We start from the raw sequence: 25,842 nt of genomic DNA on the forward strand, positions 1-25,842 counted from the left end.
ATCTTTCTCAGAGAATTTCTGTCTTCCTTTCATATTAGCAATTATTGATTGTCCAGAACTTGATGTGGTGGCCATCTGCCTCTGTCCTTGAAAGGCTCTGTAGGCTTCCGACAATTCTTTCCTGGACAGCCCTTCAGATAGATTCCCGCAGTAGTACTATCCTAGGCATTCAGTTAATGTGGCTCAGGGAACTACTGCCTCCTGATGAACTACTTTCAAATGTTTGATTGAGTTTAACTGGATACATATTTCAGCCATATTCTTGAGGTACACACACATGTATAAGAACAGGATAGCTGAACATGGCCTAGAAAGTCAGATAAGGAATTTATATTTGTTTTGATAGAAAATTGGGAGTTTGGGATTAATAGTGTGGGAGCAAAAAAGTTATACAATGAAAGTTTAAAGAAAATAAGCCTGTCAGTGGCCTGAAGGAGGCAGTGAGGACTGGTATGAGGGTGATCAAGAAAGCCAATATTAAAAGCTTATAGCCTTGGGATGAAGAGGCTGAACCCACTTAGGGGAAGCAGGCATGACAGGAAAGAGATGGGCCTGAGTGATGCCTTGATGAAAATATGAATAATTCCTGGTGTCCGGTGGACAAGGGAGATGACTGGTACTGATACACATCACCCATCCTCAGCTCTGCTTTCCTTGAGTTTCCTAACCAGCCACATCTCCTTGCTGAGGCTGGATCATATGTCTGACTTGGTTTCCAGTCTCTTCTTGGAATAAATCCCTTTGGGTCCTCATTAGTGGAGAATTTTCTTACCCAACACTGCTTTCATTCATTAACTGTCATCTTCCTCACCCATTTGGGAGCACAGTGTTTCCATACAGGTACAAGGGGAGTAGGATCAAAGAGGCATAGGTACAATGAAGAAATGTCTAAGTAGGTTCATAAGGAGCAGGGGGATGCTTTTCTTCATTTCCCAATATTGCACATAACGAAAGCATTAAAAGTAAGAGTCCATTCTCCTCAGTTGCCCAGAAGAAGGAGTGTAAGATGGCAATAGTAATTAACCTTTCCCATCCCCCAACAGCAAGTCTGTGTATAAGACAGATACCCAGTTTTTCTAGTCATATCTAGAATCGGACCTTTCTGAGTCAAGAAATACTGCTTTTTTGATTTATCAATGGTTTTGGAAACCATTTTCCCCCTTTTGCCAAAAAGTTCTTATGGGTAAGCACCATGCAAAATTTTGTAAGTTCCTCTCTCTGTGCACATCCAGTCAAGGGCTCTGCCTGCCATGAATAAGACCCACAGAACTTACCAAAAGGCAGCCATGCCAATTCTGGCCCCCTAAGGAAGCCCCTTCCTGCTCTCTCAGAACCAGAATCATGGTCAAAAAGAGAAAACCAGTGTTTCAAGGGCACAATCTGAGGGACATCCCCTTCTCCCCATTCCACGCGCTAGCCCTACCCTGGTGCTTGGAATTCCCAAATTACTCATTCCTTGGGTAAAGGCATTTTTGAAAGCCCCTATTAAAATGCAAATGCTAGCTGGAAAGGAGAAATGTCTTTTGGTTTTAGCTATTAAGATTTAAGTTTAATTTCTCTAGGAAATGGAACTTGGAAAGAAATCATATTCATGAAAGGAAGGAGAAGAACAGGGAATGGGACCTCTCCCATCTTGACTGGGAGATGGAAAGTACTTGGTACAGTTTTCTTTGTCTACGTATATTCAAAATGGCATCTTTCTCCCAAACCCAGCCTAAATAAACTATGATGGGTAGCTCAGAAAGTCTCTGCTTTGATTAGAGATGAGGACAAGGGTCTAATAAAGGGTTAGGTGCTCAGCCTAGGGCCCTATCCTTCCTTCTTGCCTGACCATGAAAGGTGAATTATCCATATTTGCCTGGACTCTGAATGACTCCAGAAACTTCCCTACCGCCTCCTCATTTGTTTCAGACACATTTGTTCTAGTTCTATGTCCTTACAGCTTCCATCTTCTGGCCCATAGACCCCTAAACTCAACTCCTACCTCTATCTGATTTTTGAAACATGGTATTTGAACCTTGAATTTCTCCTAAGAAGTCTAGCTTAGCCTGTCTTTTCACCTTTCATGTTCTCTCCCCTCCCCACTTTAGCCTCAATTCCATTAAATCTAATCCTCACCTCCATTATGAGGGGACATGTGTTATCTGGGAATACTGTAGTAAACAAAATATCAAGCTCAAAGACATAGTTCTTGAACAGTGAGCACAATCACAAAACCATTTGTTCTCTTCAGAGCATTGTTGCTACACAGTCATTTTTAGTGTGAGTATTTAATTAGTGTTTTCCTGTTAGGCTAGAAGCTTCAAGAGAACAGGGGCCATGTCTTTTATTCTCCTTGTTAGAAACCCAGGACCTGGGATATAGTAAGCATTCAAAAAATATATTTAGGGTACATGAATGAGCAGAGATTTATAAATGCTTTCATTATACACAGAATAGCTCATGTAAACAGTAATATTTGTAACAGTAAATAGAATATCACACTCTGAACTTGTGCACGTAATTAAATAGACATTTTAATCCAGAGCCTGAGTCCCAAGACTGAGGTTGGGAGGAACAGGTCGACTCCTCAGTTCTTACAATTTGAGGAGTGGGAAGTTCCCTTGGTCAAAAATTATTTTCACCTGTCTCTCCAGAACCTTCAATAACTATTAGTGGAGGCACTATTTTAAGGCTATTTGCAAATGCAAATAAGTTCATGGTATACAGAACACGATAAACCACTGCCTGGGCTCTTTTTGACCCAGGACTATTTCTTTCCAAATAAGCTATTGGTCTCTGGTGCCAGGAGGGGCTGATATTGGGATGGGGCACTTGGATTGAAAGAAGAAATAGGCAATGGTTTCTGGCAAATGGGCAGAAATGGGCAAAGGGAAAGACCAAACAAGAAGGCAGAGGCTGTTTCAGAGTGTGTAAGTTTGGGCCCCATCGTCTGGGCTTTCCACTGGCACAAGGGGTTCGGGCAGGGCCAGCACGCTTGGCTAGCTTCTCCTGGAGCATAGCTGCTTGGAGCCCCCAGCACTGCAAGGCCAGGAGTGGCTTCCAGTTGTTTGGTAAGTGGTGCCTTCTATTTCCTGCCTCTTATGTCTCTCAGCTCATCAAAGCAGACAAAGGGATCTGACTTGAAGAGACACATTTTTGTCACGTCCCACCTCCAATGCACACAGTCCAGGAACCGAGCCTGATAGTCAAAGGGTTTAATCACATGCCGCTCACCCCTTCTTACCCACTCCCTTGCTGTCAGCCCCAACTTTGAACATCTGCCCCAGATGCAGCCTGACCCCACACCACACTCCCCAAGGCATACGAGCCTCATGAGAACATACCTGTCACAAGTGCCCATCCACTGCAGCTCCAAGAGACCAGAGGCATAAGCCCAGTGGCATTCCCAAGGAACACAGAAGCAAGGGATCAAGAATAAATGAAGAGGAGCCTTTGTGAGCTCCCCATACCTCCTAACACTCCTCGTAGAGAGAGAGAAATAATGTCAGGGCTGAGGCTAGATCTCAAATGTAGAAAGGGGAACTGACTAGAGAGAAATAACACCACAGACAGGGGCAGTGTTCTCTCTGGTTCCAGATAACTTCTGCTGGCAGGTGGGCATTTCCACTGATGAGAATGACTACAAACACACTCCTGAGAGCTAGTGACTGTAAAGCCCTGAGGAAACCCCCCGAAGACAGCCCAGCCACAAACATGGCAAAGACACCTTCCCTGACAGATCACAGAGGTCTGTAGGTAAAAAGAATCAGCTCAGTTCAGCAAATGTTTTACTGGGCAGCCACATGCCAGACACTGTGTCTGGCTGAGCAGGGCTGCAGGAGACAGCCCTCAATCAGAGACAGCAGAGAGACCTGGCTCTTCACCTGTCACCTTGCCCCAAATCACTCATTGAGTACCACTCCACGAATCCTGCTAGCAGTCAATAAACCCACATAGCCCCTATTTCAGATTATCCTAATCTAATCCTAGTTGTCCTCGCCTAGAATGTCTCTATTATCTTGGCCCACTATTCCTGGAGGTGGATGGTACTCTTTGTTTTGGCCACACCATGTGGCAGGTGGGATCTTAGTTCCCCAATCAGGGATCGAACCCATGCCCCTTGCATTGGGAGCACAGAGTCTTAACCACTGGACCACCAGGGAAGTCCTAGTGGATGGTACTATTGAGTCTGGGGAAGAGTCACAAGAAGAAGTATGAAAGGTATGTGAATTCCATGTGGATCTTTCCAAACCCTGTGCTTAGGCAGAAACAGGCTTCACATATATAATCCTGCCCAGCACATGGCTTCTTTTTTCTGACCTTATCAGGCCTTACAATACCTTCTGCTCAATTTGGGGGCAATTATGTGCCTCTTTGTCTGCAGCATTAGAGTCCAGAGGAGAGACAGCCTGCCTCTGAGCAGGCCTCCCTCTTCTCTTAGAGACTGGTGGTGCTCTGTGAGGCTGGAGACACTGAAAGTGACAAAATGAAAACTGCTTGATGTTGTCTGGGTGGAGGAGGTCCAGGGGAAGTAGCACCGGTTTTTGAACTGGTGGTCAGTCCAAGGTCAAATCTTGGCTTGATCCACTGGACCCTGGGCAAATTACAGAATATCTCCCAGCTCAGTCTTCTCATCTATGAATTGTGACTAGTAATAGCTTCCTTGCTATGTGATTGTGAAAACCAAACGAGGTCTTGCATGTAAATAACCTGGCACATAGCATGCTCTGCTGCTATTTAGTCTTCATCACTGCTTTCCCATCTTCTTTTTGGACTTTCCAATCCTCACTTTGACCTTTCCACAAAGATCTTCCTTCCGTCACTGGAAAGATGATCATTCTTCCCCCAAACAGGTTTGTAAACCCCTTCACCTTCCACTGTGGCCTCTCAAAACCTGTGTGGGTCCTGGGCCCTCACTCACGTTTCTTCCCCTCAGCCACTTTATGTGTGTACTTTGGAAACTTCATCCTTTATTCGAATAGGCCTCACCTGGGGTTTTCCTCTGGATTTTACAATTGTATGGTTTTTAATTTGAAAGGGTCTATTTGGTTTCCTTATTGTAACACATGAAATTACCCCACCTATCAGAGCACAGCAAATTAATTCATATTCCATATAGTTTTCAAATTTTCTTCTCTTCCTTGTACTCAGCAATCAAAATATAAGACTGACTAAATTGGAAAGTCCTACTATCAAAACATTTGGAATAACACTTCCCAAACTTCAGTCATTCTGGCTACTAGTCTCACTTCATATCTGTGCGAAATCTGTACTATCTTTTGCACAATATTTTTCTCTTAACTTACTTTAAGTAAATTTGTTTAAAAAGGAATCCTTATGTCAATATTAAAAATTTAAAAAAAACAGTATCATTTGCCATAAATAAAGGATGAGTAAAAATAACAAGTCACACTATACTTCAGAATCAAAGATATGTGTGTTCAAATGCCATCTCCTATAGTTAATAGCTGTGTGTTCTTAGGGAAGTGACTTAACTTCTGTGAGTCTTAGTTTCCTCACAGAAGTAATGCTAAATATCTTCTAATCTCATCATGAGGGTCAGATAGGATGACATAATTGTACACATAGTACCTAGCACAGATTGTGGCATGTAGTAGTTTCCTTAAAAAAAAAAAAAAAGTGTTGTTTTTTTTTTTTTCATTTTCTGTTTTCCATGTCCCTTCTTTCATCTGCTTACTTTAGTTCTTGCTTAGGGCAGCCTCCTCCAAAGCTGTAACATAGAAGTGCAGGGAGATGAGGCAGGCAGCAGAAATAAAGGACAATACAGTGTCATGGAATTCTCCTACTCCATGACTTAGAGATGCAGAGTTGTTTAAGGGACCTCAGAAGTCATTCCAGTCTCTTACTCAAGCAAGGAATCCCCTTGATATCATCTCTGATAGATGGAGGTGCAGTCTTTGCTTTTTCACTAATGTTGGAAAACTCACTCTCTGATGAGACAGCTCTAAGAGAAAAGCCTTCTTTATAATAATCCTGCCATCCACCTTTCACTCCTCACTCCCAGAAATACAATCTACTTGTTCCTGTCATGTTTTCTAAAACTACCAGAATATATGTATCTATATCCAGATATAAAAGTCTCCAAATCCAAAGCAAATATTATAAATTTCCTTAATAGTTTCTTCTTGAAACTAAATATAATCAGCTGTTCCTCGTATGATTTTTTTCTCCAGAACCATAATCAACTGGGGCTTCCTAGGTGGGGCTAGTGGTAAAGAACCTGCCTGCCAATGCAGGAGACATGAGAGATGCAGGTTGGATCCCTGGGTCAGGAAGATCCCCAAGAGGAGGGCATGGCAACCCACTCCAGTATTCTTGCCTGAAGAATCCCGTGGACAGAGGAGCCTGGTGGGCTACAGTCCATAGGATCATAAAAAGTCAGACAGAGCTGAAGCAACTTAGCACACGCATACATGTGCACCCTAATCAACTCAGTGGCTCTCACACTGGCACCCATCTCCCTGAGTTTGTCAGCTATCTTTTTGCTCACAGAATGAAACAGGCAGTGACAAGATCACTTTTGTAAATGGGTCTGAGATCAAATTAGCCTATATACATTTCCACTGTGAGGTTGGCCGACCATGACTTTTTTTTTCACACGTCAAGTCAGATCACCACCCTCTGGCCCCATCTTGTTTGTGTATCAGTATTTCAGGCCAGTGTTCAGCCAATCAACATTACTTTGAATCCCACATATTTCATCCATTGTAAATTAGCCATTCCTTCCAAGCCCGTGCCACTCAAAAATCTTATAAGGCGGCCTCACCAAGGCTCATCAGAGCCAAGGATACAGAGGGTTCAACAGTGATGGTGGCCAGCAGTTTCAAATGCTGAGAAGAGGTCAAGCAAAATGAAGATCAGTTCCTTGTGTTAATGAGGAGGAAGTTGCTGGTAACCTCAGAAATCTGCCTTCTGTGTGGGGCTGCTTCCTCTACTGCCTTCCTCTCAGATGTCCTTAGGTCTGAGGAGGCCATGGCTATCGGGAAAGCAGCAGGAGGGGAGTGGCTTATAGATAGTGGCTGAGTGGAGGAAACAGACCCCCTTCCCCATGTCCTTGGCCAGCTTTGCTCAAGAGATGTTCCTCTGGGACCATGTAGTCAGGGTCTACTCTGGGAAGCAAAGCTAGAAACCTGTGGCATTTGGAAACATCTGAACACTTAGCTGAATTTTCCAGTTCCAGTTGTATTTGTTGTTTTATATATTTGGCTTTCTGTGGCCAGGGGTCAGGAGGCACTCTAGAAGCATTCCAGGTGGTGGTGGTGGTGGTGGTTCTGATACTAGCCAAATAGTTTCCACACATAATTGTAGAGGCTTAATTCATTGAAATGTTAATTAGTGTTTGTTTTCTGGGCTTCCTTGATACAGAGATTTTTTACAGAGGAGAAAGCAGAAGAGACCTAAAGTCAAAGGCGCTTTTGGACTTTTGTGAAAGCCCCTGGAAAAGACAATGTAGGTGCCCCAGAAGGTGAGAGACAAGACAGAGAGTGGCTTTTGAGATGCAGAAGGAAGAGAGAGAAGGGCAGAGGTGTGTGAGCCCTGTGCATAGTGGGATCCAAGCAACCCATACACTGCTCCCAAGGGCACAACAACCTCAGGGGAGATGGTTCATGCAGGAGACCCACCCTCAGTGAATGACCTCATTCCCCACTGTGGCGTGGGGGCAGAGAGCTGCCAGATTTCACAGCCCCACTGTGGGCTGGAGAGTAGGGGGGCTGATAGCAACCAGTATAGACCAGGACTTCCACCACTTTTTAGGCACCAGGTAAGCTTCTGAATTCTGACTGGGCCACAAGCAGGGGAGGGCACCCCTGTATGATCAGTCTGGAAGGAAATTAGTCCTGAATATTTATTGGAAGGACTGATGCTAAAGCTGAAACTCCAATACTTTGGCCACCGACTTGATGGATATGAGTTTGAGTAAGCTCCGGGAGTTGGTGATGGACAGGGAAGCCTGGTGTGCTACAGTCCATAGTGTCACAAAGAGTCGGACACAAATGAGTGACTGAACTGACTGACTAACTTGTCTAACTGTCAGAATGGGGGCTCACAGGTGGGATTAAGAAATAAGAAAAGTGATGATGTCTTACACACTTGGACTCATGGACAGAACTTCACACCCTGCGTGTAATGTAATCCATGCATGGGGGCCCAGGATTGAACTGTAAACACAGTTTCTGAATTGTCCTTTATTTAGAACTGCTGCAGCCCAGGGCTGGGCCCTATTCTTATGGCCAGCCTTGCTGCACAACCTCTAATGATGCAGGAGAGTTAGCCATCCCAACATCTGACTCTAGTTTTAAAAAGATTCTGCTGGGTTCACAGACAGGTTCCCTAACACCGCCTGAGAGAGAGAGCATGAAACATCTGCTATGAAATTTACCTCTTACTGCTGTTGTAAAATTGTCTTTTTAGAACCCTCCCTTCTTAACCCTGACCGCAAGAGAAAGAAAAGACAAGTCACAGACTGGGAGAAAACATTTGTAAAACACAAATCTGATAAAGGACTGGTATCTAAAGTGTACCAAGAACTCTTAAAACTCAAATATAAGAAATCAACTCAATTTAAAAATGGCAAAAGATCAGATCATACAAAAGTCATCAAGGATATACTGATGGCAAATAAGCATATGAAAGGATGCTCAGTTTCACATGTCATTAAGGAATTGCTGATTAAAACAACAATGAGCTATTAACTACATACCTGTTAGAATGGTTAAAATTCACCAAATTGACAGTGCCCAGTGCTGATGAGAATGTGGGGCAACAGGAATTCTCATTCATGGCTGTTAGGAATGAAAGGTGCTTTGGAACAGTTTCTTATAAAACTTAACATAAGCCTACCATATGACCCAGAAGTCATGCTCCTAGATATTTACCTGATGAACTGAAAACTTAGGTCCACACAAAAACCAACACACAAATATTTACAGCAGCTTTACTCATTATTACCCAAAACCAGAAGCAACTAAAATACCCTTTAATAAGTGTATGGATAAGCAAACTGTGATACATCCATACAATGAGATATTATTCAGTGATTAAAACATAAGCTATCAAGCCAGAAAAAGACATGAAAGAACTTTAAATGCATATTTTTTGATGAAAGAAGATAGTTTGAAGAGACTCTACACTGTATGATTCTGACTAGATGACGTAAAAAACGCAAAAGCATGACAGAGAGTATGAAGATCAGTGGTTGCCAGTGTCCGTGAGGAGGGGTGCACAGGTGGAGCACGGGGGATTTTGAGGGCAGAGAAACTGCTCTGTGTGATATTATACTGGTAAATATGGGTTATTATAAATTTTTCAAAACTCATAGAACACAAAGAGGGAGACAAAGTACAGGAAAGAATAATGATAGAAAGTATTAGTTGCTCAGTTATGTTCAACTCTTTGTGGACATGATGCTGTCTGCCAGGCTCCTCTGTCCATGGGATTTCCCAGGTAAGAATACTGGAATGGGTAGCCATTCTCTTCTCCAGGGATCTTCCTGACCTTGGCATTGAACCCAACTCTCCTGCATTGAAGGAATATTCTTTACCATCTGAGCCACCAGGGAAACCTCTATTAGAAATTTGTCAAAATTCATAGAACACAAAGGGGGAGACTTAAGGTATGGACTTTAGTTAATAATAATATATCAATACTGGCTCATTAATTGTAACAAATATACCACACTATTGCAAGATGATAATAATAGGGGAAATGGTCTACAAAACAGGGGTCTTATGGGAATTCTCTGTATTATCTGCTTAATTTTTCTGTAAATCTAAAACTATTTTAAAAATAAAATCTATTAATTAAACACACAGACATATTAACCACATACACTGATTCCTGGTAAAGCAACCAAATGAATGTTGTGACATTTTAGAGGGCTTCTAGACTAGTGGGTAAGAAATTAGCATCAATTTCACAGTCCAAAGGTTCACTTCTCCATGTTGCACACTTGTAATCAGATGCCACACATAAAATGCTGCAGTGGAAAATCTCCAGTTTTGTATTTCTGCCTTCTATTTTGACATTTTTTTAATCTTTCTGGTGTGAAGCTGTAGATTTTTATGTCAGTTCCTTAGGTAAATTAAAGGAAAAGCCCCCATTATTTTCTAAGGGCCAGATCAATAAAAATAGCTTTCAGTTCCATGTTTCTGGAGGAACATTCTTAGAAATAAAATAAGTTTCTTTTTTCTTTGGGGGAATACAATCTTGACTTATACTTGAAATAAATTTTATATAGTTAAGCATTATTGAATATTTTTCTCTGAACCAAATTTCTGCAGCCTCAGTATTTATATCCTGCAAGTGGGTTGACAGGGTAGGTGAGACCCTCACCCTTATAGCCTCTAACACGGCTCCCCTTCCATCTTAGGCTGGCTTGTTTGGTCTCTCTAGATGCCCCTCCTTTATTCACTTTCTCATGATGCAAATTCACACCTATCATTCATGCATGCTAAGAAAGAGGCCATGTGTATTGTTTCTTAACTTGTGTTCGATCAACTTCTGAACACCAAAACTAGGACGCATGATACGCTTTTGCCTAGATATCCTCTAAGAAGTCAGAAAGGCACCAGTGGTTATTTGCAAGATTCTATCAAGTGAATGCAAAAGATTCTTGTGGGCGCTTTCTCTCAAAATCACGTGGTTGCTTAACAAAACATACCTGAACTTCAGCAGCAAAATACGTTTCTTTGTATTGAAGATTACATTAGCACGTACTGAAAAGCAGGTTAAGGAAAAAAAAAAAACTGTCAAAAGGGTGTCAGGATACATCCATTTTAGAGAAAGAAGCTCTGTTGTACCAGAGATGGGGGTGAGCTTCGGATGAGCTGTTCCTTTGTTGGTCTGGAGTGAGGAAGGGGAGGAAGATGGAGTTGGGTACAACAACCCCAGCATGTGAGGAACCAGCCATTCCATACTCAGGATCTGAGAGCAATCTGTGGTCTGGTGGAGACAGGGCAGAATGGGGTGGGGGTAGGCCTCAACACACCCAGAAATCAGAGTTTCTGAGAAGTGTGATGTCTGCAGTGTGAGGAGTGGAGATATTTGTCTCTGTGGAACAAGGCCCTTCAATGGGGGACAGGTCCTAACGACTAGCTGGGAACTGGACTGCAGGTCAGAAATAAGGTGAAGTCACAGAATAACTGCAGTTTAAGGGAACTGAGGAATTCATAACTCACTTGGTGGACAGAGACCAGGATTAGAAGCAGCAAGATAACACCCAGAGCACCCCTCCCCACCTGCCTGCCTGCCGTGTGTACACAGACCTCCTGGAAGGACTGGGCAGAGCATCAGGGCTGCTGCCAGAGCATCCATGGGGACTGGCAGTGACTATAGACTCTAGTGGCAGCCAAATATGCATATTTTATGTTTCACCTGTGTTCCCACCCATCTTTGTATCTCAGTTAACTTTTCCCATTTTCCAATAATTCTTAAAAACCCACAGATGGATTTAGAATTCCTACTTTTTAATTTGCCTTCATTTATCAACAAATGCTTAACCAGCCTTGATTGAGTGCAGGCCTTGGGCTAGCCCTGGGATCCAAGGTGAGCAAAAGCCAAGGGTCCCTGCCCTCCCATATCCTGTAGGAGACCTGCACAGTCTAATAATGTCAAGGCACGTGCGTGCTAAGTCGCTTCAGTCTTGTCCAACTCCTTGTGACACTATGGATTGTATCCCTCCAGGCTCCTCTGTCCATGGGATTCTCCAGGCAGGAATACTGGGGTGGGTTGTACTGCCCTTCTCCAGGGATCTTCCCTACTGAGGTATTGAACCCACCTCTCTTACATCTCCTGCATTGGCAGGCAATTTCTTTACCACTAGCGCCACCTGGGAAGCCCCAATATTGTTAGGGTACTTGCCAGCAGCTGATTTTCAACATAAACAACTTCAGTTACATATGATGCCCTAATGATCAGATACCATCATGAGATAGATTCTAACTAGATCAGGTAGGCCACAATTAGGAAAATTTTCCCCAGGCCCTCCATCTCAAGGATAGGCTATCTGAGAGATATTTCATATTTTAAGTAGTTACAGAGTCTGCATGACTATTAGTCATGGGTGGCCCCAAATGAGAGAGCTCATTTGAAGGAGGGGTAGACTCAGTGATCCTTAACTAATTTAGTAATTCTATACTCTAGCTATTCAGGTTTATTACAATACAATCTTATAATCTCAGGGCTTCCTCTGATAGTTCACACAAAAGATGGCCTATTAATTAACTAATAACAAAACTACATAAAATCTTTCCAAAAAGAATAAAATCTATACAGTGGCCAGTTAAAAGATTGATACAATAAACTGCCAATATTGGTGATGGCACTTTTCAGAATCTAATGAAATGAATATCTGATTCCAAACTGATATCGTTCCAATCTTAGCATTACCTGGGAATATCGAACCTCAATTCGGAAGATTGTGATCTCTGAATTTAAAGTGGCCCCTTGCTTAAGAATAGGTGCTTACACATTCTGAGAAACTGTTGTTTCTTTCTCAACAGTTTGTGAAATGACAAAGCATTTGACATTTGTCATTTCCTTTATAACCTCAGTTAGAAGAAATAAAATGAGGTAATATTCTAAAATGTAAAAGTTGCTAGAAGAGTTACTTCCATATATTTTTTCCTATGTGTGCACAGGAGAGAATATAAACATAACAAAACTAACACATTTTAACAAATGGCAGCAGATTTCAACTTTAGGGAAGCACAAAGATCTGTGAAAGCACCTTTTTATGCAAAATATTTATATATGAGTATAAATAAAATGTGCACTACAAAGTGAAATAAAGTAGACTGGGGCATACAGAGCACAGCTAATATGACTAAGCTTGTTTAAAAAAAAAAAAAAACCACTGGATTTTTTAAAGCTTCCATTTCACAACAGGGTTGAAGGAGGGGGCACTGCATTACCCAAAGGCTCACTTCCCTGTGTCATCTCTGTAACCAAAAGCAAAGCACAGAAGACGTCTGCGAACCTTTAAAATATGCATTTGTCAACTTGGATTTGCAATTTTCAAGTTGGTGGTGCAGAACCATAGAAGTGTAATTTTTGCAGTTCCCTTCACACACCTTTATCTGGAAAATTCTAAAGGTCCACCACCACACAGATGTGTTGCTACCTAAAAGAAATTTTCCATTAAAACATAATGCTGCTCTTCTTACTCTTCAGCAATGTGAGTAAAGCTTTTTTTGAAAAGTGCCCTAAATAGATTCCCACACATCTGGTTTAAGACTAAAAACAATTTCAAATAAGACTTGCACTGGTTAGCTACAGTTTTAATGTGAGGAGTTGGAATTTTTAAGAAGGACAGCACGTGTAAACCAGTTCCATCTTCATGTCTCATGGAGTGAAGACAAAATATTGTATTTGTCATCACACTTGAGTTGCATTTTCACTGTGCATGGCCTATTTGCATACAAACAAAAGAGATTATTTTTAAAAGAGGTTTTCTGTGTTTTTGTTTTGGTCCTTTGGGATGACTGTGGTAAGACAGGACCAAGCCATTTTCATAACTTGGATTTCACACGTAAGTTTAAGTGACCCCCTCACTTCCCCTTCCTCACCACCCACTTCCAATTCATTGGCGGCCCATGTTAGGATCTTGGTCACCACTCGTCAGGGCTATTGCAACAGCCTCCAAGCTGATTCCTTCTCACTATGCTTTACCCCAGCGGTCCCCAATCTTTTTGGCACCAGGGACTGATTTTGTGGAAGACAATTTTTCCACAGACCAGAGTTGGGGGATGGTTTCAGGATGATTCAAGCACATTACATTTATTGTGTGCTTTATTTCTATTATTATTACATCAGTTCCGCCTCAGATCATCAGCCATTATTAGATCCCAGAGGTTGGGGTCCTCTGCTTTACCCTACTGTTATCTTTCATCAAGAACAATCTGATTATGAAATGTCCTTGCTTTAAAGACTTACTCCCTGTTCCTCATGGATAGTTATCACACTTCTTACTTAGCAAGACCGATGAGGCCCTTCACAGCCTGGATCCAAGTGTTCTCTTCTGCTTTTATTGACCAGCTCATATAACTCACCCTCTAGTCACATGAACTGTTCTCTAGTTTTGGACCCTCGCAAACCCTTTCATGACTCTTTTGCCTTCTTTACCTTTGCACAAACTGTTCCTTCTGTCCAGAATGCCTTTCCTGCCTTCTCTGTTTGGAAAATACTTCTTTTCCTTTAAGATTTAATCATTCCACGGTTCACAGTTGAAGACTTTTTTGTTTTTTGGTTTTTTTTTACTTTTTTGTTTTTTTGGCCATCCTTCCCTCCTCTTTTCACAATATCTCTATCGTCCTTGCTCCAAAATCACATTATGTATTCTTCCATGATAACAATTTCCTCATTGTGCTTCGGTCTCACTGCTCCTGTGGCTCTCCTGTCCTGCGTTCCGCAAGTGCAGCGGACATGTTTCATCCCCTTTGCATTCCCACTGCTTAGCAGAGGAGCAGGTCCCATAAATGTCCTTAGAGCTAGCATCTGTCAGCTGACTGCTTATGAGCTAGGTGCTCTGCTTAGTACTTCCAATCTATCACTTCATTTAATCCGCACAGCAAACCCACAAAGTTTACTGAAGAGGAAACCGTTTCAGAAAAGTTAGGCCCCTCACCCAGGGACACACAGCTGGGGACCTCAAGATGTTGGTGAGATATAGAATTGAATCTTTTGTAATTTCTAGCTGATAATGCTATGTGGCCATCATTAGAATGTCAGGTGTCAGCGTACTTTTTTGGTGTGGTTTGGCACTTTTTGAGTAAGTCTCTCTACTCTGCCCCTTACTAATTTTGTGATGTTGAGTGACTTACTAAACCTCTCTAAACCTCAATTTCCTCATTTTGTTTTCAATGGGGAAAATAATACTCAGCTCACATGGTTGTCGTAAGGATCCAGGGACGACACCTTACGTACGTTCCTAGCCCTGTCCCTACCCATCACAGCTATCACTGCCACTGTTCTGAGCCACACATTTCATATTCCTGCATTAGCTCACTTAATCCTTTTCCTCTGAAAAACGGAAACTGTTAAACCTTCTAACTGATGAATTAACTGAGACTTAGAGAAGTAAGTAACCTGCCCAAAGTTCCTTTAATCTAAGCAAATGTTTTTCCTAAAGCCCCCCCACCACTGAATGAGCCCCTCAGATTGATACCTCAGTAGTGTGTAAAGGGATAATTCTGCCTGAATGTGTGAAAATTCTGCTAACTGGGTTTCAGCTTGTTTTTCTTTTTTTAACTTTATTTTCTTACAACTATGAACACTTATTAAGCCTAACTTACATTTATATATTTTAAGTGGCTTTTTTTTTGGTTTGGCTTTCACTTTATTCACTTGCATTGAGCCGGGCCTTGTCTCATTTGTAATTAGGAGGTCTATTATAGCAACTTCTGATTCATAAGTAAGAATTCATTTGCTCGAATTCAATCTGAAAAGGTAGAGCCAAAGAAATTAAAGACTTCATTTCAAATATCAGAAATAATAAATTTTAAAGAATGTGAAGCCTCAAGTATTTCATTTTCACAAGACTTACATCCTTTAAAAATGCTTATAACCCTCATAGCATTGGTAAGTACCAATTTTACCTTATTTTACAGATGAAGGTGCTAAAGTTCAGAAAGCTGGATGGCTTCCCCAAGGTGACACCACTAATAAGTACAAAATTACTTATTAACTTATTATTTGACACCAGCCCGACTGACTCAAAACTCAAGCATTTATCCAAGACACAGACCTATAGACAAAGGGAAAACAGCCACTTTTGTGCTCCTGGGGTTCCCTCCCACATGTCACTCTTATAAAAATGTCATCATATTTGATATTTATACCACTAAGCTGAACTCTTTGAGGGCAGAAATCATGTATACTGATCTTTGGTATACTTCTAACCTGTGGCACTGTGCCTGGCATAAAGGTATTGAATGAACTGGAAAAAATTACTAAGAACAGATAAATAGGCAGTGGTCAAGTTTGCCTGTATATGCTTTTTTAAGGCTTTTGATATAGAGTCTTAAATTCCAGAAAAGTTATAGCCATTCACAATCCCACAATCAGTGGTATATGACAGTACCATTCTTCATATATACACTGAGCATTTTTACCCTGACCCCCTAATAAAACATAAATTGTTAATTTGATAAATGAACACATCTCATTGGTGTTTCACTGTCATTTTCCTTAATACTTAGTGAAGATGAATATTTTGTGTGTTTTAAAATTACATTTTAAACTTTTTATTTTGAAACAAAGATTCAAAGGCAGTTGGAGAAAAGGGTACAGGGAGGCCCTTGTATCTTTCCCCCAGCTTCCCCCAGTGGTATTGTTTTACATAATGCTAGTACAATGGCAAAATCAGGAGATTTACATCAGTTTAATCCACAGAGCCTATTTAGTTTTCACTAGTTTTAGGTTCCACGTATAATCCTTGTGTGTGTGTGTATGTAGTATTTCTCTGCCATATTCTCACACACATAGATTCATGCAACAATTGCCATTATCAGGATACTGAATTGGTCCATCACCACAAAACACCCTGGTGTTACCTCTCTGCAGCCACACGTGTCCCTTCCTTTCCCCACCACCCAGAGCCATGGCAAACACCAACTGTTCTCCTGTCTGTGATTCTGTTATTTCAGGAATGTCACACAAATGGAATCACGTAGTAACATTTTGGGATCAGCATTTTCACTTAGCATTATTCCCTGGAGAGTTGTTCAAGTTTGTGTGTGTATCAGTAGTTCATTCCTTTTATTGCAGGGTAGTATTCCATGGTACATGTGTGCTTCAGTTTGTTTAATCATTCATCCATGGAAGGACATTTTCCCCCTAGTGTTTGACTATTAGGAATAAAATTGGTATGAATATTCATGTACTGATTTTTGTGTGAACATAGGTTTTCATTTCTCCAGGATAAATGCCCAACAATGCAATTGTTGTGTTATATGATAAATGTAAGCTTAGTTTTGTAAGAAATTGCCAAACTGCTTTCCAGAGGGGCTGTACTATTTTACATTCCCAATAGCAATATCTGAGTGATCTAGTGTCTCTACCTCCTGCAGGTATTTGGTGTTACCATTATTTTTTACTTTATCCATTCTAATAGGTATGTGGTAATATCTCAGTGAGATTTTAATTTTCATTTCCATAATGGATAATGATGTTGAATGTCTTTTCATGTGCTTATTTGTCATCTGTATATCTTCTTTGGGGAAATGTCTTTATATCTTTTGCCCATTTTCTAATTGGATTATTTGTTTACTGTTTAATCTGATAAATGAAAATACCTCATTGATGTTTGAATTGGCATTTCTTCAATTTCTATTGAAAACATTTTTTGTTATTTATATATTTTTAAATCACTTAATTATTAACTACATTGGATTGCTTTTGTCACTTCATGGTTTTGTTTTCTATTCCCAGTTACACTATAAAAATTATACATCAGCTTTTTATTCTATACGCTCCATGCTGCCTTAAAACTATCATTTTCTTGATCAAGATCTATTGTTTAGTTGGTTGAAAATAGTCATAAGATGGAGGTGATGATCTAGGTTTTCTTTTTGGGTCCTTATTATTTCAGGTTTTACCCCATGATTATTTCCTGTCTGGTACTGACTAATTTATTTATTTCACTAAATGCTCATTTAACAAATTTTTATTAGATCTTTAGTAAAGTCAAACCTGATGAATTTGATCCTCAATAATAAAGAAGTGTGATATTTGGGTTGCTTGGCAAAAAATATCCTGAGGCTACAGAAAGCAAATTTTAGGCTCATTTTGACTTTAAAGCTTTCTAAGAAAATGCTTCAGTACTTCCCTATTCCAATTCTACTATGCTTTTTTCTTGCTTATTGACATACATTATGAGTGATCCCCCAAATTCCACTCAGGCTTGTCTTTTCCTTTACATCATCAGATTCACCACAGGCTTACAACATCCCCTTTACGACATCAGATTCATCATGGATTTCATCTCTGGGAAGCTTTAAATAACACATTTCTTAGGGTTTAACAAAAGAGAATGTAATCTATGTTAGTACCAAACATCCAACATGTAAAATGACGGCTGGGAAAAGCAGAGGAGACACCAGGTCTGTCTGGCTGACTCCAGGGTGTCTCCATGTGGCTCCTTCGGGCAGCACAGATGAGTCTGGATCATGAAGAGGTCCCCTTTCATCACTCACTGTTTGGTAGGAGTGGTCTATCTGCTGCCTCTCTTCTCAGCTCTCTAAGACCTACCCCTCTGCTTAGCTGAGTGCTCCGCAAAGGTCACCACAGACCTCTGGACTGATATTTTCAGTCACTCTCCTACTTCACCTTTCTGCAGAATTAACATTGTGACTACCCTCTACATTATGGAATATTTTTCTCCTCTTAGCTTAGGTGACCTAATCCTTTTTTTGGTTCCTCCCTCGCCTCTCTGAAATACTTATTCATGTTTTCTTTCTCTGGCTATCTGCACCCTCACCAAAGGATTATTTATACCCACCAAATGGATTAGATTGTTAGGGATATGGTAACAAAGTACTGAGTGGCTTAAACTGAAATTTATTGTCTCAGTTCTGGAAGCTGGAAGTCCAAAATGAAGTTATCAGCAGTGCTGATTCCTTCTGAGAGTTATAAGGGAAGGATCTGTTACAAGGGCTCTCTTCTTGGTAGATGGCTATCTTCTCCAGGTTTCTTTACATTGTCTTTCCTCTATGCCTGTTTCTGTGTCTAAATTTCCTCTTATTGTTAAGCATATCAGTCATCTTGAATTAAGGCCCACCCTAATGACCTCATTTTAGCTTGATTATGTCTGCAGAGACTCTATCTCTAAATATAGTTACATCCTGAGGTCCCATTAAGAAGAATGGTACTTACATATACTAATGACTATGGGATTGTGAATGGCTATAATTTTTCTGGAAAGCAATTTAAGACTGTACAAATTTTGAGGGGACACAATCAACCCTTAACCCTCAGTCCCTAGAATCACTTTTTCTGTATCTCAGGTGCTCAGTGTAGAAATTCAGTAAATATACTTTGTCTTTCTGTGGCCATGTCCTCCTCTTTTTTTTTTTTTTTTTAACTGAGGTATAGTTGATTTACAATATTGTGTTAGTTTCAGGTGTATGGCTGTCCTCTTCCTTGTATCTCTCTCCTCTTTGGGTTCCAGTGACACCACTTTTTTCCTACCTTGTTCCACTCTCTAAAATCCCTCCTTGATGTCTATTGTGGACTCTCTATCATATACCCTCCTCGGTCTTGAAGTTTTCCAGGTTCTATCCTTGGCTTCTTCTTACTCCACCATCCCCTCTCCCTAGTGATCTCACCCACAAAGAGAATCTCAACTATACCTATAACTGATGCTTAAGACTAATGTTTTCTGCAGCCCATACCTCTTTCTTGAACTTTACACCTGTATATCCGCTTGTCTGCTTGGACATCACCATCTAGCTGCTCCAAGAGATCTCAAATTCAGCATGTTAAAAAATGAATTCAACTTCTGTCCTCTTTCCCCCTGGCCCAATCCCATCCACATTTTGGGAAGGATGCCACTATATACTTAGATCTCTCCTTTCAAGCTCCATTCAAATTCTGCCAATTCTAGTTTGTAAATATCTCCCAAATGCGTCCTCTCCTCTCTGAGCCCACCATAACTGCCCCAGTCTCATGTTCTCAACACCTCTCCTTGAATTAGTTTCCTATAGTCCTATTAGTCTAATATTTTCCTAAATGATTTCCTTGTTATCTCAAATCAGTTATGCATTCTGCTGCCCGTGGAATTAAAAAAAAATTTTTATCATATTTTTGCTTGTTTGTGGTTCTTCAAATGTAGGCTGTGACTTTGGGATAATCACAATGGATGCCTGGGCTTGCGGGGGTGGGGGCAGGGGGGGTGTCTTTGTTCTGGCCCCTCCCAGGGTCCACCTCATCCTCTATGAGAACTATCTGTCGGGCACCTTCTTGCAGTATATCTGCAATTCCACACACCCCATCTATCTGTTTGATCACCCCAACCTTGCAGGGGAGGGTTCATTTAAGTTATGTAGACTCCTCGTGAAGCCCACAGCCTGTGGCCTATAAAAGCCTCAGGAGGGTTTCTGAGCCATCTTTTCTCTCCTGCAATAGCTCTTTGCTCCTGGCTTCATCTCTGCATCTAACTCAGGTCTCAGCTGCTTTACCTCCATCCTCCTTTCCAGTGTTTGACTTCCTGCTGTGATCAGAATCATTCCCTGGAAGTGGCTGGACTTGTCCTTGGACTGCCTGTTTCATGTCAGCTCCCCTGGGAGCCCAGCCTAGGGTTGCCCTGAGAGGCTCAGAGCAGATTGAATACTTATGCTGGACAAAAATCTTCCTGAGTTCTAGTCCTAGCATTGACATCAAGTAGCTGTATCATCTTGGACAAATGATCTTCTTTCTATTTCTTAATCCTAACTATAATAGTAATAAACAATATTAATAATCGCTGAGTACTTTTCACAGCAAGGTTCTAAGGTACTTAGAACCTTACATGAATTATCTCATTAAAATCTCACACTTATCATGATTATTCCCCATTACACAGTAAAACACTAAAGAATTTTAATTGTTAAGCAACTTGTCCAAAGTCACACACCTAGAAAGTGAAAGAGTCAGGCACAGAAACCCCAGCACTTTGGTTCCTAAGTGTGGCCACTTAACCCTTGCACTGTTCTTCCTTTTACCATGCAGCTCTCTCTAGAGCCATATTATCCATTTGCAAAATAAGGAAATGAGCATTCTGATATCTTCCACATAGAATATTTTATGAAAATAGGCTTATCAGGATCTAGTGATTTATGGGTAGAGAGAGTATGTTTTTGAGGTGTCAAGAGACAGTCAAGAAACAAAAAAGTTAATAAAAAATGACCCAAGCCCTAACAATGAAACTCCACAAATTATGAGTGATCATGTACCACTGGACAGCTGGCTGCTTTTCTGAAAGAAGACAGCTATTGGTTATGTTTTCTTAAATATCTAGCTTTATTTTTCTGCCTGCGGATGTGATCCAAATTCAAAAGCACAAAGTAGAAAATATAAATCATCTGTATTTCTGACATTGTATATATATAGGTATCATGTATAAAAGTAATAGCAATGTACATTCTGGGTTTTTTGTTTTTATTTTTCTGTAAGCGAAAGACATGAAGAATTGTTCTACATTAGAAATTTTTAATGATTGCATTGTATTTCATTATGAATGCTCCATAATTAACCAACTACTTATGTTTAGACATTTAAGTTATTTTTAAGACTTTCCCTATGAGAAACAATGGCAAGGAAAATATGCTTGAATCCTTACAATAAATTCCTAAAAGTTGAACTACTTGGTTAATAGGCATATATATTTTCAGAGCTTTTGGTATGTATTACTAGATTATCATCTAGAAAGATTGTATTATCATCAACAAGTAACAAGGGTATAAATGTTCCTCCCTCCTTAGAAACGCATAGAATTCTCGCTTGCTTTGCAAAATATTTGCCACTTTGCTAAAAGAAAAATGTCATTTCACTTTTAATTTCCATTTCTTTTATTTCAGATGGGACTAAACAGTATTGGTCATTTATATTTTAAAATTTCCTGCTCATGATCAATTTTCAAGCACTGTGAAACAAAGAGAATCTCAACAACAACAATGTACATAGTGGCCTTTGGTTCTATACACATCTATAGCATAATTAAGGGTATCACTTCTATGGTTCCACAAAAACTGTAAATTCTGAAATTGTTTATTTCTTATATGGGCAATAATTTCAGTGGCAGGAAAAGAAGTCTTTACTTGGGAATTAAATTCTAATCTTCTGAAATAAAAGCAGAAAAACTATCTACCAAACCAGTAAGCACTGGGTAGATGAGGGTTATGTAGATTTCCAAAGCACAATAATAACCAGTGACCCCAGCTGCCACCATCCAAGGGAAGGGCGTGTGTGACTTCTTCCAGTAAGTCCCTGCCATGGGGGCCTGCCAGGGCTTGGAGAAACCTTGTGGTGCAGGCAAAACGGAAAGAAAGATCTCAGCTTTACTCCTTCTGACCATCGTGATCTTTAGTTACTTATTTAGCTTCTCTAAGCCACAGTTTTCTCATCTATAAAACACAGCGATGATATCATCTGTCTGAGAGTCATTGCAAAGACTAAAATATAATGAAATCACAGTAAACTTAGGCTATATCATGCATATTTAATACCCGGTAGCAAACTGAGCTATTCTACCTCCTTCTGCTACCTCGTCCTGCTCAGAATCTCCCATGGCCTATTTGTGACTCACTCTCTGGGCTCTGCATTTTCTTCTTAACCTCTTACTCCTCTCCCTTTTCCTTGCCTTTCTTCTACTGTCTCTATCTCATTCCCCACCCCAGGTCAAACTGAACTTGGTGTCCACTGAATTTACTCCCTGATATTTGTTATACCTGTACAGACATTTAAAAGTTTCCTGATTCATGAAATCAATAACTGCAACATTTAAATATTTAAAAAGCAAATCTAAAAAATTAAATCATGTAAAAAAACCCCTGACAACCAATAAACATTTTGATATATCCAGTAATTCACATCTTTAATTAGTAGTCAAATGTCTTTGGTAGGAATTTTTTAAAATCTCCCCTGCCTTGGAGGTATGGGATCAACTTAGAGTGGTAGAGCAAGAAGGCAAGAATGCCTTCAAGACTTTAGCTAACCTTCCATAGCATAGATGGAGCTTTCTCCCAAGTTTTCCTGCCACATAAATATGCCCTTAACACATAATTAGCATTCTTGGGCAGGAAGGACAGAAAACAGCACCATCCTCAACCTCAGTCTAATAACACTGAGATCACCAACTGCTTTTCAAAGAATAAGAATGATCACTCACCATTTGAAATGCATTTTCGCTATTTCTGCTGTTGGGGTTACTTCTGGGAATGGACTGCCCTTGTCTGTCCGTCTGTCTGTCTGTGCTAGTCCGCTTTACAGTGGCAGGAGGAGCAACCCCTCCTACACCCGTGAAAGCCTTCCTCCTCAATGACTGCATAATCTGTAACTTTCTGTATTAAAGGCTGTTCCTCTTTTTTTCTACAGATTTTGCCAATACTTGTGGAAGAAATTTAACCCTTTTCTTGCATTTGAGTGTTTTCACCTAGGTCTAAATGTATTTAAAAAATAATAATTCAGTGGCTTGAGTTCCAAACATGGCATTAAAATGAGACTAATTAAAAATCTCTCCTCTTGAAACTCCCTCAAAAAGCCTAAAAATTAACATAATTATCCCGAGGAGAGGGGGAAGACCTCTGCATTTATAACATGGTATAAAAGAATGTCCTACAGATTATGGTAACACAATAAAAAGTGTGACTTAGTATGGATGTGTATTGGAAGTGGGTAGCCTCCCCTTGTGATTTCTACCACCAAGATGATAGAAGATTTCACTGAACTTTGGGGACAAGGGGATGTTCTCATGTAAGATCTGCTCAACCAAGGAGGGCAAACAAAAGCCGCCGCTTTTATTATGTCACTCCTATTAGAGCCAAAGATTAAATTGGTCAAAGAAAGGATCCTGAAATAGAGACTTGAAAAAAAAAAGCAGCATCCTAAAATTAAAAGATGTGCTCTGTGATGACTAGATAGGTGGGTTGGGGGGAGGGGAAGGAGGGAGGGGATATATGTATTCATACAGCTGATTCAGGCTTCCCAATTGGTACTGGTGATAAAGAGCCTGCCTGCCAATGCAGGAAACATAAGAGAAGTGGGTTCAGTCCTTAGGTCAGGAAGATTCTCTGGAGGAGGGCATAGCAACTCACTCTAGTATTCTTGCCAGGAGAATCCCGTGGACAGTGGAGCCTGCCAGGCTACAGTCCATAGGGTCACAAAGAGTTGGATACAACTTGAAGCAACTTAGCATGCACAAGACACAATTAAGGAACTCAAAGGGTTCAGACTGTCAAAAATATTTTTAAGAACATGACTTTCATTTCAAGAAATCACCATGAGCATTTTAAATTCCAAAAATAAGAAAAACTAAGAAAAGGAAAGAAATTCAAGTGGGATGAATGCAGAGAAAGCTAAACCAGTTTGGTCTGTTAATCAACACTAAATGTCAGAAAACCACAGAATAATAGACATAAATTTTGAGGTAGTGTTCTCTACCCAGATAAGATGGTGGTTAAATGTGAAATCAATAGGAACGTATTACCAGACAGAAAAACTGCAGCAATAAAAACACTACCACTAAGATAACCTTCCTAAATAAATTATTTAAGTATGTATTCCAGAATAGTTAAAAATGAATTAAAATTGAAAGTCTAAGAATGGAAAAGCTATGGTTAAAGAAAGAAAGCTTAGGTGAGCTTGAAAGTCAGTAAAACATAGAGATAACACTAAAAATAATTGTTGTAAATTAGTTTAGAAGATTAGAACGTTAAGAAAAAAATCATTAGAGATAGATTACCTGTATTTTTACAGAAGTTTGAAAGTAACAGGTGATACGATTTTGGGAAGATGGCAGAGTAAGAAGTACCAGGAATCTCTTTCATTACTGAGACAACAATTGCAAAGGAAGACTTTGTCTGATGTAACTATTCTGGAACTCTGCAGTCTATTGAAGGCTCTCAGTTTTCAAGGGAAGGTTTGGACTGTAAACTGTGGTTAATTTCCAAAAATTTCAGCTGTTGGCACAGAAGCAGATACTCATCTGCCACTCTCAGCTCCATTGCAGGCAACCGTGCACAGTTCCTGGAGCGGCTTGCACATAGCTTGCATGAGTCAGAATGGACAAAAACAAGGCCCTATACTCCAAGTATCTGCGGTTTATGTTCTGATCCCTGATTGCTGCTTCTGATACACAAGCACAGAAAAGAGATGAGAAGCCATTTTGTTGCACCTCCCCCTCCAGCTGAAATGGCCTACAGAGGATTTAAAGGACTGGTGCCCTTTTCTCTTCCTTCATTTTTCTCTTTTCCCCTTTTTTGGAGCCAGACATTAAAGACTAGGAAATTCAAAAGCAACTGCATGTATGGGGAAATTGTGAAAGGCAAAGATTCACAAAAGACCTGTGAGAACCTTAGGTTTATACCTCAGTCTGATCCTTAGCACAGAGACAAAAAGTAAACAATGGGAAAGGTAGATAATCTGATCTCCAGGGTTAGTACATTATTAGATTCAAATGTCCAGTTTTCAGTAAAAAAAAAAATCATATCCAATGTATATAAAGAAATATAAAGTATTAAAAGAAAAAAATCAACAGAAACCGCTCTTCAAGACTTCATGGCATATCTACTAGACAAAGACTTTAAAACAATTCTTAAAGATGTTCAAAGAACTAAAACAGGATGTAGAGAAAGTCAATAAAATGATGTATGAACACAATGGAAGTGTTGGTAAAAGAGTTACAAAACCCAAAGAGAAACCAAAAAAATTATAGAGCTGAAAAGTACAATAACTGGTATTTTAAAATTCACTAGGAGTCAAACAAAAATTTGAGTAGGCAGAAGAAAGAATCAATGAAGTTAAAGATGAGACCAAAAAAATTATCAAGATTGAGAAACAGAAAACGAAAGATGAAGAAAAATTATTAGAGGCTAGGTTACCCATGGAACACTGTGACATTAATCAACATATTCATTGTGGGAGTCTAGAAGGAGAAGAGAGGGAGAAAGGGGAAGAACACGTCACAAATTTGATGAAAGACTTAAATATAGATATTCAATCAGTTCAACAAACTCCAAGTAAGATGAACTCAAAGAGACCTATACTGAGACATATGATGAAATTTCTGGAAAGCAAAATACAAAGAGAGAGTTTATTTATTTATTTTTGTCCATGCTGGGTCTCTGTTGCTGTGAGGGCTTTTCTCTG

At 40.1% G+C, this 25,842-nt stretch overlaps 1 protein-coding gene across 10 annotated transcripts in view; it reads right to left on the reverse strand.

Moving 5' to 3' along the window:
• CD86 (CD86 molecule) overlaps nucleotides 1-24,559 on the reverse strand; it is a 66,864-nt gene extending 42,305 nt beyond the window's left edge. For 5 of the 10 annotated variants that reach the window (XM_043874941.1, XM_043874947.1, XM_043874943.1 and 2 more), the window contains exon 1: nucleotides 3,327-3,484. In XM_043874941.1, the coding sequence (XP_043730876.1) occupies nucleotides 3,327-3,343 (17 nt within the window). In that variant the 5' untranslated portion in view covers nucleotides 3,344-3,484. Of the gene's footprint in view, nucleotides 1-3,326; nucleotides 3,489-22,864; nucleotides 23,005-24,436 lie in introns of those variants that run through there. The other 5 variants (XM_043874942.1, XM_043874944.1, XM_043874939.1 and 2 more) reach the window with 3 other exon arrangements.
• Between the last annotated feature and the right edge of the window lie 1,283 nt (nucleotides 24,560-25,842).

Source organism: Cervus elaphus, chromosome 19 (assembly GCF_910594005.1).
Source record: "Cervus elaphus chromosome 19, mCerEla1.1, whole genome shotgun sequence".
In the NCBI taxonomy this organism is placed as follows: domain Eukaryota; kingdom Metazoa; phylum Chordata; class Mammalia; order Artiodactyla; family Cervidae; genus Cervus; species Cervus elaphus.